Here is a 15,399-nt window from a genome sequence, read left to right as displayed (position 1 = left end):
GAGCATGTGATTAACCAAATGGTGAACTTGATCAAATAGTAATTTTAAAAATCACCTCATTATTTGATGTACACTTGATAAATATTAATATAACATGTAAAATTACTGGGAAAGCTAACGTGGGCAGTGATTTAACAAAGGATGCACAGCTTTTTGCTGGAATTGATCGATCATAATTGTCGCCAATATCAAGAAATTTTCTTCAACGGAAAAAAGGAAAAAGAAAAACGTACAGCGTCGTTTCGATCATTCTTTATTCTATTCTTATATTTCTTGAACAACAATATACACTGTTTATGTACTTGCATTTCAATTCACCAAAATCTCAACAGGGATTTGTTTCATTCAGCAAGTATGCCCTACGTTTCCTTCTACGTGTAAAGAGAAATTGCTCTCCCATTAAACAGACAGCTACTCTGGTTTCCTTCCCCCATTTCGCCATCCCCTTTTCTTTCCCTTTGAAGGGACAGCCCTGGCGGCTGGCGTGGACAATTAATTGCATATCCTTTTCCCATTGCAGCTTGGCATATCATTAATTTTGGGACTGTCTGCAACGTATAAAATATGAAATAATTTGGCCCAGAAAGCAGTGATATGGTAAAAGGCAAATTTGCTTCGACTGTCCCCAGTTGCACTTTTGCATTTTAAAGGCATGAAGAGATGAGTAGAATGCCACTATCATCAGCGCTTCTTCATAACCTTCTTGGCTTTCCTCGAAAAATTTCTGACCGTAAAACTGTCGGAGAATGTCAAAGGAAGCTCTTCATCAACATTCTCTCTTTGATCAGGCCAGCCTGCGGCGGAATTACTATCTTTTGAGTTGCCTTCGCTAGATTCCTCCGTTGAGCTGATATCTTCAGGAATATGTCGATACAAGTGTTTCAATATGTAAAGGGCAGTATCAAAATCCCTCCAATAGTTTCTGCATGCCAAGATTTACAAATTAAACGAAGAACCAATAAACAAAAGCAATGTTGACAGGCTCAAGTTACTAATCCTTAATTTACTATTTCCCATTGCATAGAATGGGGATGAAAATAAAAGGAGACTATTAAAGCTTGAAGTTTTGGTATTGGAAGCACCTAAGCTTTAGATTAGAGTACATAGGAGTCTCTAGCTTTCTTAATTTTCAGACTTGAGTTTTTAATTGGGGGAACTTTAGGAATTTAGTTAAATCTGGAATGGGTAAGATTTATGAGTTCTTATTATGGATTTTACATTTCATAATAAGGGCTGGGCAAGTTCATATGGATTAATTAAAACCAAGATTTATGAGTGTTTAATCACTTTTTAAAACCCAAGGAGCATTTGTCAAGCTATGTACCTACCCACCCATGATTGGTTGGGCAGTGACCAGGGTAGGCATAACCCCACTACCGTGGCTGGGTAGGGCGACTGCAATAGAAATTTTTCTTTTTATCATCTCAAGAGCATAATTGTTATTTCTATCATATTTCTATGATTAATTTGATGGAAAAATGGATGAAGGTCTTGTATTGGAACCGTCCAAAAACTTGGGTTTTAATTATGTCAGGTCTAGATTAATTGTGTACTAAGTGGAACTACATGTTATAGATGATTCCAAGAGTCTTCAGCTATTATTATGAATAGTATAGATGGGCCTAGCACTTTTATGAGTCATGATATTATGCCACACTTCAAGGAAGAACATACCAAGCAGATTTATGTGGCATTTCCCAAAGATAGCTACACATTTAAGATATTCCCGTGACCACAGATGTGATTAAAACAAGATTACAAATTGGATCAAAATCATTTGCAAGATGCTACATTCACTCCGTAACAAAAAATGATTGACAACACCAAAGTTTTGTATAACAAAGTTTTTTATTCGAAGTAGAGAATCGATACTTACGTATGTGCTCCAAGGGCTTGCAAGTATGGATGCTTAAATGTTTTATCCTGCATGACCAACATCAAAACTCTTACTGGAGAAAACAACAGTATGAGCTGGTATTCACTACTTAAGACTTAATATCCTTTATGTTTCAAATTAAGAGGAAATAAACAACCAGGTAACACCCATCATGCTGGGAACTATTCATGTGTTAAGATAAGTCACTACTTGAACAATGGCAAAAATCTTTCAACATATACATACAACTTGATTCGGCTAAAAAACTACTGGGATCGATTACATGAATCATTTTCCGCCATTCATCACTTCAAAGGTCATATTCTTTGCATACTCTTTGGAAATCATATCCTTACTACTTCTACCCCCGTATAGTGTATAGGATCCACCAGACCCTATACACTCCCACCCGTATCAACTCAATTTAATACACTAGGGCATCTGTAGATCTCTGTTCATATGAATGAACAATCATAGGTGACTCTCCCCCATCTTATCCTAAATTGATACAGCCCCCACCATTGTGTAGATATCTTCATTGCTCATGTTATATTTCAATATGTCGCAAGTCATCCACCTCAACCCTCTTGACATTCATGTCATAGCATTTGTCATGGAGAGCTGTTACACATCAATCTCTTGCCCATCTCTTGTACAGAGATGGGGAAAAGATGGAAACCAAATATTTCTCTTTATCATGAGCATGCCACACCAAATATCTATATATGCTCAGTGCTGACAGCACCAAGTCATCATATCCTCATTTTAGAAAATGCATGCAACAAGGTGGGGATACATGAAAAGCAACTCCTTGATCACATTAGGTCCTTGAATGTACAACTGATGCAATCTTATCCATCTTACAACTTGTTACAAGTGACCCGTGCAAGATGATATTTCATACCCTCCTCTATTCCCAGTTATCAATGGGTTTATACATGCAGATATCAGAGTGTGCATGTGCATCTGAGAGTGCTTTGTGTAACTAATCAACAGTGGAAATGAAATGTATGGGTCTAAGGGTTAGCATCAAATTGGTAAACAACGCACTTGAAGCATGTGATCAATCCGTCCTTCTTCACTTCCAGTTAGCCTCTCCATCATCAGAGAGCCATATGATCTCTCTTCTTTTTCTTGGGAATCCTCCCCCCCTTCTGCAATATAAACAAAAATTTGTTTAAAATATGACTTAAAAAATATAGATGAAAGAATTAAGTTTACAGCCTTAGATAGGCTTAAATTACAAAATAAGGATTTACATAACAAATACCAATTAGTTTGGACTGGGGATCAGTTGAGCTGGGTTATATTAAAATTAATTTTCTTTTTTAAGGCAATAGTATGGTTTATTTTTCTTCTCCCTGTTTTCCTCTTTTTCGGTGTGGAAAGAAGGAAGAGAATATGAAGTTAAAAAATAAAAATAAAAGAGGAAGGGGGGGGGGGGGGGGGGGGGGGGGAGGGGGGAGAGAGAGAGAGAGATTGAACAACGGATTAAACAACAGACAAGCTATGCAAACAAGAGGGGTGAAAGATCATGTTACCTTCTAGGCTATCCATGCTTCGGGATTGGCAAACCGTGAGAACTTTGTCCTGTTTAAACAGCAAACAACTTGGAACTTTTAACATCTTGCACATTACTAAAATAGAAAACATCAAAAACATATAATAGGGTAAACGTGATTATATTTGACACGGATTGATGGATCCAACCAAAGCTCGAGTTCAGTTGGTTATATAAGCCAATATAGGGACAATTAATCCTAAATAAAAACCTATATAACAACACAACCAGAATGCAGTTATTTGGATGCATATGCACACTTCATTAAAAATTGAGAAATGGGAACCTAATCAAGGCCATTTTCAATTATGAGTTAAGCCAATATCCAACCTACCAAATCAGGTCGAACCTTTAGTGTAAATGACAATCTGAAGATTATTTTGTAAAAACAAAATTTCAATTTGAAAGGTTTACAGGGAAACTTTAAACCTTATTGAGCTTCAAAATGACATTTCGTTCCTCATCCATATATTTTTTGTCATTTTATCTGCTAGGAAGCTTAGAAGTTTGAGCAAAAGGTATTCTAAATATAAATTGGGGATTTAAATCCCTGACATTGATATTAAAAAAAAAAAAAAAAAAAAGCAAGGGAAGGTGTTAAAGCTCAAGAACCTTTCCTCCACCCAAAGCTTTCCATATCTAGATCCTTTTTGAAGCCCACACACAATGTTGTCAACTCCTTGTGCACTCTTTTCTTACTCCTTCCTACCAACTTCATATATAAGAATCATTTTTAAACTATTTCCATAAATTCAAGTTTATGTCCTTATGCAGTAAAATGAGGAGGGCTAAGATTCCATTCTAAGTACCGTAAGAGGATTTAAGATATTCTAAACTGCAATTATAAGCCAGTAACAATGGCTTAATAATTGGGATAAATGCAAAATATGGCAACGTGGTTTCACCTATTTGCACTAAGCTCCCTGGGATATAAAAATTGGTTGGAAGCTCCATGTGGTAAGTAAAAATCACAAAGGACAAAGATTTCCTCCAAACTGGTTTCTTGAACCCAATCTATAAAAATGCCATGTGTTCTTTTTGCATGTGAGAAGCACATATTTTTTAAATATCAAGAGCGAAGTTGGAAGAGATGTTTTTTTAATAAAATTTCTTACAACTATGTCCTTGCTATTTAAAAAAAGCATGTACTTCTAACATGCAAAATAGACAATGGCATTTTTATAAATTGGGTTAGAGGAAATTTCATCCAACGTAGTTTGGAAGAAAACTCTATCCAAACACAAATAGGCCCCTGTACCCAACTTCTTTCCAAATTTTTTATGGAAACTGTCAAATGCCACGTCAACAACAATCATATTATAACATGTCACCCACAATAAAAAATTAAAAATTAAAAAAAAACTTAGGGGGTGGTTCGGCTACCCCCATTTGGCCTAAGTGAGCCACCCCCTCTTGTTTTACTTTCTTTTTCTTTTTCTTTTTTCTATGTTTAATTTTTTATTATGTGACTAGTGTCACAATATGATTGGTGTTAACGTAGCATTTGACGGCTTCTTCAAAAATTTAGACAGAAGTAGGTTGCCTGGACCTATTTGTGCTTTTTGCTTACCATAGGGAGCTTCCGACCTATTTTTATTCCCTAGGGAGCTAATTAAAAATAGGTGAAACAACAATGATTGACTTTGCATTTATACATAAATAATTATACGCTTTTTTACAGTAATTCACAATAGTAAAAAACTAGGCCTCCCAGTCTATCATATCTATCCACGGGAAAAACGCTTGGGAAAAATAAAAAACAATGAGACAAATGAGGAAACAAAGTTGGTTTTCTTTTCTTTTCTTTTCTTTCTTTGGAACTCATTACGTCAATATAGAACTTGCTTATGAAAGTAAGCAATGAAATTATACAATCCAAATCACAATCTCTCCTGATTTTTTGTTGTAAAATTGTATGTATTCATCAGCTCTACAGAAAGGGCATCAGAAGCTCTGGCTAAATTAAAAACAGGAAGGAAAAAAAAAAAAAAAAAACGAGAAAGAAAGAATGCATTGATCTCTAAAGAGTGCCATATGTCCTACCGACATCTACTTGATTCGGGAACTCAATGAAAAGGCTGTTGTTGATTGATTACCAAGGAGTAAAACCAAAGTTTCAGATCATAGAATTTAGGAAAAATTTCACTTATAACGCCTAATCTTTCGTCACTTTTGAAAAAATGTACCCAAACTTTAAAAAGTGTCAATTTAGGGTATCCATCTTTTAATTTTTTTCAATTTCAACCCTCCGTTAGAATTTTCCGTTAAATCCTGTCAAAATTCTCAAAATACCATAGTTTTTTCTAGGAAAAAGAAAAAAATTGCCAGGAATTAAATATTTGTCAGAATTTAACGAAATTTACAAAAACACACATGTCTGAATCTTTGAAAATTTTTATAAATATATATATATATAAAATAAAAAAAAAAAAAAAAAATGGGTATTTTAGAAATTTTAACAAGATTTAACAGAAAATTCTAACGGATTGTTAAAATTGAAAAAAATTGAAATATGAATACCGTAAAGTGACTTTTTAAATTTAGGTACATTTTTTCAAAAGTGGTAAAAGATCAGGGTTATAAGTGAAATTCTCCCTAGAATTTAAGACGTTAACAAGGTAAGTTCAAAATTTGAAGTAGAAGGCAGCAACTCCAAACCATAGCCACTCTTCTATTACAGTCTACTTCACCTTCCATTACTAATCTAATGCCATAGTTAGATAATGTTACAGCTCTTCAGAATATGATGTTACCAGATGTTTGAGATTAAAACTTGTGAGTGACAGTGAGCTGAGAAAAAAAGTTATGGAACAAAGAAGCATAAATTCTAGCAATCCTGAGATGAAGAGAAGTCTTAAAGAGGACCAGAATCAGGTAGCAACTGAGAAACAGGATTGGCACATCTGAATTCATACTTTAAGATATATCTCTAAAAAGCTAACTCATGCATATTAAAAATTAGACAGATAGCTTGGAAGGTCTAATAAAGCCCCACCCTTATGGAGTGTATATGACCCATTATTGCCTGAGAACGAGCCGCTAAATCTTCAGTAAATTCCTACACCACATAGTATGAGCATATTAAAAACACACAAAGAGTTAAATTCACATTTATGTATTATTAAAGAGCCCTACCTGGAATCCGATATGCAAGCGCTTTCCACCCTTGTGGTAAGGTATAAGAACAGGGCGTTTACTGGTGTATTCTTTACAGACAAGCGGTTCAATTCTGTTGAAGTTCAAAGAAATCTTGTTGAGCAAAGTGAAAGTAGGTGTGTGCGCACACACATGTGCACTCATTTGTAGGATCTAGCAGTCTAGGTAGGATTTATTAAATATCAAAACTGAATATACGCCCTCCTTCCGTCATTTTTTCTTTTTAAGTACAAAAAGCCATACCCTGTGTTAACTATTTATTATTTTCTTTTAAGTAGATATAATCAAAAGCACTAATAGAAAAAGTTTATTAGAAGGTAATGGAGTGCAAACCCACGTAGATGTCCAGTACACAATAGGAATCAGCAATAATGAAAATAAATAAATAAATAAGTAAAAAACTAGCACTTAAAATTTAGTATATCAGCAAAATCAAGAGGAAAAAGCAAATTAGCTGGGCGAACCACATCCAGCCCTCCAGGCACCCAATTCCAACAAAATACGAAGTCTGTTAACCAAGAAAAAACAGAACAAATTTGCACAACTGCAATGAGATAGAGGAGCTACTACAAACCTATATGCCACAGGATCGAACGGGTGAAAAATGTTAAACATTTGACGACATGCTGGCATCTCTTCATTTATATTTTCTGCTCCCCAATATTCCTTTCCTTTGCCTGGAACAAAGAAGAAAAAGCAACTCATTAGATCTGGATTCTATGAATTTCAAAACTTTCACATATATCCGAAACTCCTTTTTTTGTAAATTATTAATTTTGTAGAAGAGAGCAAGAAATACAAGATTATAATATTGGTAAATGATTAAATTAACCAATTCCAATTATATCAAGTTTTGGGAAGTGGTAGTTCATCAGTCGAGAAAAAGACAGTCAAAAGGTACAGAGCAACCCCACCCAACCAAAAAGAACAGAAAGAAAAGAAGACGGACACCTACTAAAATCTACCAAGCCTAGAAGAAATCTACCTATGACCAGGACAACAGGAACCAGAAACTCAAATATAGATTACACAACTTTCGGCATAGACCTCTGTGCATATGTATCAGGTAGATTACATGTAAAGAAAGTGAAAATAGTCATTGAGTCCAACTCAATTTTACGAAATGCAGAATCTCAGGTCCACAAGCAAGTAGTTGAACTAGCATTTCAGATTTTAAGTCTCTATAAAAGTGGAAAATTTACATGGAAGTTCAAACACATGATGCTAATCTATCGCTCCATACTGGAAAAGAAAGCTATACCGTCAGTACAAACAAAGTACCTTAACAAAAAAATCATAATATCAGATAAAGTAAACGGTAAAGAACTGTGGAAGATTTCTTCAAAGATATAACAAGATTTAGATACAATGAATGATATTCATGAACACATATATAAAAGCATCTTAAATCCACACATGTATTTACTGTTTTTTTGATAAGTAACACATGTATTTACTCTCACCAATCCCAATACGAATATTACGAAGGGCAAGGAATACACCGAGAGGCGATCCAACTGCAAAGAATGTGTCAACCTGATGTATAAAGATCGAAGTCAAATGAGAGACAATATCCATTCCAAAATAAAAATAGATCTAATTTGCGTAAAAAAAACTTCATAAAAACCAATTTCTTTCTTCTTCAGAGATAAAAACATTTACTTCTGAAAATTTACGAGAAGCAGAAGGTAGAAAAATAGAGCAACCTAATCTATCCTGCCGAAAAAGAAAACTAGAAATTACACAATCAAAGAACCAGAAATCTCCTTTCTTTTACCTTAAATTCAAGCTTTGTGTACTTAATATATGGGTTGTAAGTCTTGGATGCATCATCTTGCCCAGGTGGCATCTTCTCATACATGGGTTGCTTTGCAGTAGTTGCAAGAACCTCCATGTCTCCTGTATATGTTACATATCAAAAATCTCAGACGTATCTAAAAAAAAAAAACCATACAAGAACAAAAACAATATATCAAGATTGGTGATCACCGTGATGCAATGTTGCATCTCCACCACTCTGCTTTTCCAATTCTGCTATCTTGTCCCTTAGTGAACCAATCTGAAGCAGCAAAGATTACATGTTATACAAAGGCACTCATAGAAAGCCATGCAGAAAAATTATCCTTTGTATAGACTCTCACCTCTTGCCTCAGCGATTTGATTGCTTTGTCTTTATTGCTTTGATCGCCGCATACTTCCTCAGCCATTTTCTCCAAACCATCAATTGGGAGCCCAGAATTCATGTTCATAGTTTCGCCTAAGACACTTTGTGGAGAAAGTATATCTCTAGAATCACAAAACAATTTATTGACATCTTTGTCACCACCTGGTTGTTTGGAATCCATAGACTTTGCAGCAAGTTCATCAAAATCTGAAGTGATAGGACCCACAATTGTGGAAGAATCTACAGAATCACCTTCCTCATTTTCCAAAAGGTTTGTTTGTGCACTCATCTTCTCTTCAAAGTGATCCACACTATCCTCTGTTTCATTTACTACAGTGAAGTTTTTATCCTCCAGCTTAGTTAAAGAGGTGCACGGAGAAGACTGTTTGTTCATATCAGGAGATGATTCTCCATTACTATCATGTTCTTTGTACATCCAATCCATTGGAAATGGGGAGGATAAATTTTCCTGATGGCAGAGAATATCATAGGAGAGGACACTTCCCAAAGAATGCCCATATATGGAAACCTGTACAAACGTTTGCATGATAGAACATTCAACAAATAGAAGATATGTAGTCATGTCTCATTTTTATTTTTTTTTGACAAAAAAGAAAAAGAAAAAGGAGAGAGATAAAAAAAACAGCGGATGTTCTACAGCTGCAAACCTTTCCATCATAACCCGGATTCCTCTGCAGAAACCTCAAATATAACCGATTTAATTGGTTGGATACCTGGAGAAGAAGAATTTTTAATCAATTCAAGCTTTACACATGTTAAGTTACCTCCAATATCCTTCATACCTTGAGTTGATCAGTATTAAATCAAAATTTATCATTTCAAAAAGGAGAATACTAATCAATCTATTTTTATCTGCTCAAGATATCTCCAACAAAAGGTATAACGATTAACAAATCCTTATTCAATCAATAACTATGCTCATAAACTCCCTAACAACTGTTACATTTGTCTATATATGTAAAAATGAGAATTCCTGAAATGACCCTCTAATTGATCATAACCAAAATGCTATGAGAGCAAACCTAGAGCATATCTTTAGTGTACACCTCTTACAAAGAATTCCTCCAACTATCTTGCACTTTAACCACCTAAGGTGCTCTGAAAGAACAATTCGACAGCCATGAAACATTCAATCATTAGTGAAATTCTCAATACTATAAAAATCTCCTTTTTCTTTTTCTTTTTAATTTTTTTGGGGGGCAGACTGGGAGGGGAACTGCTTTACTTGATCAGACAAATTGTCAGTCACATCTTATGAAAGATGAAAATTTTACAGTCTGTTAATTCAAATGCAAATTTAGAATATTACAGTGGAAACTCCATTGACACGGGAAATGATATGTATCCAAGAAAGTGAAAAGAAAATAAATCAAATTTTAGGGAGCACCTAAAAAATTAGAAAAAGGGCTTATTCTTATGAAAGAAGAAAATTTTACAGTCTGTTAATTCAAATGCAAATTTAGAATATTACAGTGGAAACTCCATCCTCAAGAAAGTGAAAAGAAAATAAATCAAATTTTAGGGAGCACCTAAAAACCTAAAAAAAAGGGCTTATTCTTCAATCTTTTTTTGCCACTCTACCCTTTTAAGGGCAAATCTCGTAAGCCACAGGCTAGAATAAGATGTTTTAGACCTAATCAGCAAAATCACAAGTCTGTTGTTCATATGAAGAACCATATCACTGACCACAGGCTAGAATAAGATGTTTTAGACCTAATCAGCAAAATCACAAGTCTATTGTTCATAATGAAGAACCATATCACTGACCCTCTCCTATCTTGCCTTTAATTGGTGTTACCTCTAACCCTTTACCGAATGCTTTATTTCAATTCTAAAACGATCATTGTTTTTTATAAATATTCTAAACTATCTCATTATTGCCACATGTTACATTTTAGTTGAGCACTTACAAGATATACAGAAGCAATCAAAAAAAGAGAAACACGTTATGTGGGTACTGATGGTAAAACTTCTATAGACATCAGCATTGGCAAGTCACCAACTTAAAATAGAACGTGAAACTTCCAATACTGGCTGCTGTCGCTGCAACTTCCACAAGCTAACCACCATTACTATCACAACCACCTCTCCACAGTTGGTTCATCTAAAGCTTACACTGTTGGCTCCTTACGCCTTAAAACTTTTAGGATTGATAGTAATCCATCATGGTACAAAATTTTGGCATTTATGAGGTTTTTGAAACACCTCTAGGAGACCCCTTTCTAATTCCTTCTATTTAACAGGTCCAAGGCCTGGATTCAGTCAAGGCCTTGAGGGTTCTCGTGTGGTTCTGCACATGAAAGAGGTGTAAAGTCTGTAAAGCTTGATATACATTGTATTCATACTATCTGACAACGTCAACTGATGCCATTGATCGTCCAAGATCCACAACTACCACTGATTTTCCCCTTAATCTAGCATGATTGCCACCACATGATTGCTTCCCAAACCATCACCAGTACCACCATACTATTATACCACCACTAACACCATTCTGTTTGACCACCACCATCACCAGCCCACTGCTGCACCAAACCAAAACCACTACAACCACAATGGTAATCCACACCATCTCTACTACACTGTTTGTCCACAACCTCTTACTGCCATCTTTTGTGGCAAGAGCATCCAAGAACTCCAAAGCCCAGTAAGCCCACCACTCCATTAGGACTAGCCACTACTTGGCTAGTCTTTGCTCATTCCTTTATGTTACCCTTTGCCTCCTATATTACGTCATAGTTTGTGGAAAATAGTTATATTCTTAGTCTTCTAAAAGGTAACGTTGACGACGTAACTTGTAAATGTACTGGACTAGGCTTGTAAGGCTGATATAGGCCTAGCATAAACACTTTTCACAGTCTTGCAAACAGGTTTTTTTTTAGCGTCTCAAACTCTTAAGCTTCATCTTTAAACCTATTAGAATATTAATTAAATTACTATATTCACTCTTATTTATCAGCTTAATTTTTTTGGACAACTAGTTATTTAACATGGTATTAGACTAGAAGTTCCGAGTTTGAACTCTAACTTCACAATTTACCCCCTAATTCAGTTAAATATTTCACGTGTTGGACCTCACTTGATTAGGAAGACTTTGAGCCCACATGTGATAGAAGTGTTAAATATTAATAAATTACTAAATTCACAATTTCCTATGAGCTTAAACTTTTGGAACAATTATTGATTTAACAAAACTTTTCACTATCTTCTGTTATAATCTGTTGCTTTATTGTTAGATCTTCCTCTTTATGGCTGGTATCGCAGAAGCTAGACAGGTGGCACCTTTTTGCTGCCAGCCATGTGTAACCTTTTTCACAGCATCAATTGTGATTATCAGTCATCAAGCTTGCTCTAGATGCCAATCGTATTTAGTGTGAGACACACTATTATTTGGATAGAAACAGTAGCTAAAGAATGCATTCCTATCAAAAATATAGGCTACAACTTCACGCCAATTAAGAATTTTAGGTAAAAATAAATCTTGTTTACCAAGAGTCATATGCTGTAATTGACAGCCATTTAGAATTTGGATTGTATAATGTCATGAATAAGTTGAAATTGATTCTTTTGAATCCTAATCCAAACATATATTGCCCAGAGATCACTTGTGCCACTCCCTAAAGAAAAATAATTGCCCCTATAGTAATTTCTTTTTTTTCTTTTATAAGGAAACCCCAATAGTTTTTTTTCATGGTATTTCTGTTCTTGCTGTATGTATGATCATTTACACCAACTTTCCCTATTGTCTAACAAATTTAATTTAGGCAAGGAACTCTATACTTTCTACTATCTTGGAATATTAAGGTGCTACGGAATTAAGTCTCCAGTAACTTAATTCAGAAGATTAATTCCTATTTCTCCCGCTGGTAGGAGAAAAAATCAATTGATATGGATACCATATATATGATGAAGATGCTTAAGTATTGCAAACAGTAAAAACTGATATCTCTGACAGAATATTATAAAATGGAATTAAATGGATTGTTAGAATTCCTAGTTGGGAGGAAAAATTTTTACAATAAGTGATGATTTTTTCGCTGAAAAGAAAAGGATCCAACCAAATTACACAGAAAGTAATCAAAAGGACCCTTAAAAAAAGAGAAGAAAATAGTAGAAAAGAATACACAGAAGCAATACCGAGTTGATAATATCCTGACAATATATTGGGCTCATGTAGTATAACACATCATGAACGGTTGCACTCAACGTGACACGCAGACCTCGTACTCCATCTAAAGTAATCTTTTCAACCGCTGTTTCACCACTAAGCTTTAAACCCTTTCTCCACTAGAATACAAATAACATCAAGTTAGTTATAGTATGTACAGCTTATCCAAATATTCCAATTAAAAAGATATACACCCCAACCCAAATACTCAATCTTAACAAAAAGTAGACTGAACAACTATTATCCTTTTTGCAAAGAAGCAGAATTCCTTAAAACTTGATAGAGCAAAGCAAAAACACTACCATAGGGTATTAATCCTGTAACCAGTTTTGTTAAAGAACTTTTCTAGCTTTAAAATAGAGCAAATTTGTCTTCCAAAGCTTTGATTTAAAACCAGAAAGTCACTTCCAATGCTCGTCAAACATTCGGTAATTCACAAACATTTAATTAGACAGCACCCCTCGTCATTAATTGGATTCTCTGCTTCAAATTACTTCTAATGCTGCTCCTATTTTTCAGGAGAAGATTTAAAGATGGTTGCATCAGTAAAATTATTAGGTGAACTAAAAATATGTGAGCACTGCAACATGAAGGACTCCATTGTTATTGTCATGTGGAACAATGAGTTTGTTTTTCAATCAGGAATAGCAAATTTAGCCGCCATATTTCATGTTTTGGAGGCAATGAGTATAGCTATCTCATATGAAAAATATAGGACTAATAGTTAGTGAATCTGGTATGGCATAAACCTTTCTAAGTAACCCAAAAAACAATTCCTGAGAGAGATTGTGGAATACTAACAAATGTATAAAACCTAAAAATGAGGTATACTACTTTACTCATGTAAGTTTGCAGAACAAGAAGCCCCTACAATTTGATGATAAATATTCTTTAATGCTCTGAATTAAAGGAGAGTGCTTCCAACTTTAAGTGGCATCTCAGTTTGAGGAAATAATCAGCACACCCATGCTCCATTCATCTCAGATTACATGAATGATTCAATATAGTCTGCCAACATTATGAAAACCTCAGATTTACTCACCCAAAAAAAAAAAATGAAAGGTGGAACACAGTAATCACTGTAACAAATTGCTCGGTCCTATTGGATTAGATAACATAGAAGACTTATCGGCTAGTGATAACACCGAAGTATTCGAGTTAGAATAGGTTTCTTTCTCTGTTGATAAACTCTAGACTAGTTGAGTTGTTATAAACTAGGTCTCTAGAGATATAAGATAACTTAGAGAGTTTGTGTTTTAGTCAAATACATGTAAATCACATCTAGAGTTTATCTAGATGATTCGGTTCTCTATATAAACAAACACACTGCAGTACATTAAAGTATGCAGATTATTCCAAACATCATGTAATTCTATATGGTATCAGAGCCATTGAAAGACAAACGTCTATGGCTATCCCAACTTCTGAAACCGAATCCACCCAAACCTCAAACCCACCTCCTCTCTCCATCACGGTTACCCCTTCTGCACCATTACCACATATCCACAATGTTCATCATCATATCTCCGAAAAACTCACCCAAGAAAACTATATCCTATGGCAATTTCTTATGGTTCCTTTTCTAGAAGGCCAAAACTTGTTCGGTTATGTTGATGGCACAATTCCGCAACCTCCCAAGCTTATTCCTGATAGTACCTCTGGTCTTCTCATTCCCAATCCTGCTCACTTATCCTGGTTTCATCAAGATCGAATGATCTTTAGTGCAATTATTTCCACCCTGTCCGTTGACACCCTACCCCATGTAATCGGCCTCACTACATCTCGTGATGTCTGGACTACATTGGAAACATTATTTGCTGCTCAGTCTCAATCTCGTATTCTCCAACTTAAGCAGCAACTCTCAAATCTGAAGAAAGGTGCTCAATCTGTCTCTGCCTATTTCCAGAAAGCTCAAGGCTTTGCCAATCTTCTGGCCGCTATTGGCAAGCCCATTGACAATTCTGAACTCATCTCCCACATCCTTGCTGGCCTGGGTGTCGATTATGACCCACTTGTTACCTCTGTCACTACAAGGCAAGACTCGATCCCTCTCACTGATCTCTATGGCTACATGTTGTCCTATGAGCAGCGTCTTGAAGCCCACAAATCAGCACTTGAAGTCAACATCTCTACTGCCAACATGGCTCAAAGGCAGAACCCATCCTATTCACGGAACAATCGGGGCTCTCGCAACTTCAACTTCTCTCGGGGCAGGGGGCGTGGCCGTGGTCGTGGACCACCTCATCAACACTTTTCTGCTCCTGGCCAATTCCAACGTCCGATCTGTCAAGTATGCCACAAGCAAGGCCACACGGCTGCAACCTGTTGGTATCGGTTTGAGCAAGGATATCAGGCTGAAAATTCCCAAATGAATGCCAACTTGGCTGCTGTTTCTTCTGCATCAGATTCTCAATGGTATCATGACACTGGCTCCAATGTCCACCTCACCAATG

General features: G+C 35.6%; 1 protein-coding gene and 1 pseudogene across 4 annotated transcripts in view; one reads left to right on the top strand and one right to left on the bottom strand.

Annotated features, from left to right (window-relative positions):
* Positions 1-240: 240 nt before the first annotated feature.
* The window catches only part of LOC133862024 (phospholipase SGR2), a 31,571-nt gene continuing 16,412 nt past the window's right edge, over positions 241-15,399 (bottom strand). For 2 of the 4 annotated variants that reach the window (XM_062297862.1, XM_062297864.1), the window contains 13 exons: positions 12,916-13,065; positions 9,426-9,491; positions 8,735-9,286; positions 8,583-8,652; positions 8,371-8,492; positions 8,057-8,129; positions 7,168-7,270; positions 6,573-6,666; positions 6,433-6,495; positions 3,418-3,466; positions 2,927-3,030; positions 1,877-1,923; positions 241-922 (listed from right to left, as the gene is read on the bottom strand). In XM_062297862.1, the coding sequence (XP_062153846.1) occupies positions 682-922; positions 1,877-1,923; positions 2,927-3,030; positions 3,418-3,466; positions 6,433-6,495; positions 6,573-6,666; positions 7,168-7,270; positions 8,057-8,129; positions 8,371-8,492; positions 8,583-8,652; positions 8,735-9,286; positions 9,426-9,491; positions 12,916-13,065 (1,734 nt within the window). In that variant the 3' untranslated portion in view covers positions 241-681. Of the gene's footprint in view, positions 923-1,876; positions 1,924-2,926; positions 3,031-3,417; positions 3,467-4,026; positions 4,150-6,432; positions 6,496-6,572; positions 6,667-7,167; positions 7,271-8,056; positions 8,130-8,370; positions 8,493-8,582; positions 8,653-8,734; positions 9,287-9,425; positions 9,492-12,915; positions 13,066-15,399 lie in introns of those variants that run through there. The other 2 variants (XM_062297863.1, XM_062297865.1) reach the window with 2 other exon arrangements.
* LOC133862134 (small nucleolar RNA Z247) lies at positions 14,895-14,993 on the top strand (annotated as a pseudogene).

Source organism: Alnus glutinosa, chromosome 2 (assembly GCF_958979055.1).
Source record: "Alnus glutinosa chromosome 2, dhAlnGlut1.1, whole genome shotgun sequence".
NCBI lineage: Eukaryota > Viridiplantae > Streptophyta > Magnoliopsida > Fagales > Betulaceae > Alnus > Alnus glutinosa.
Note: the sequence above shows the minus strand (reverse complement) of the source record. Positions and strands in the feature narration are given on the sequence as shown.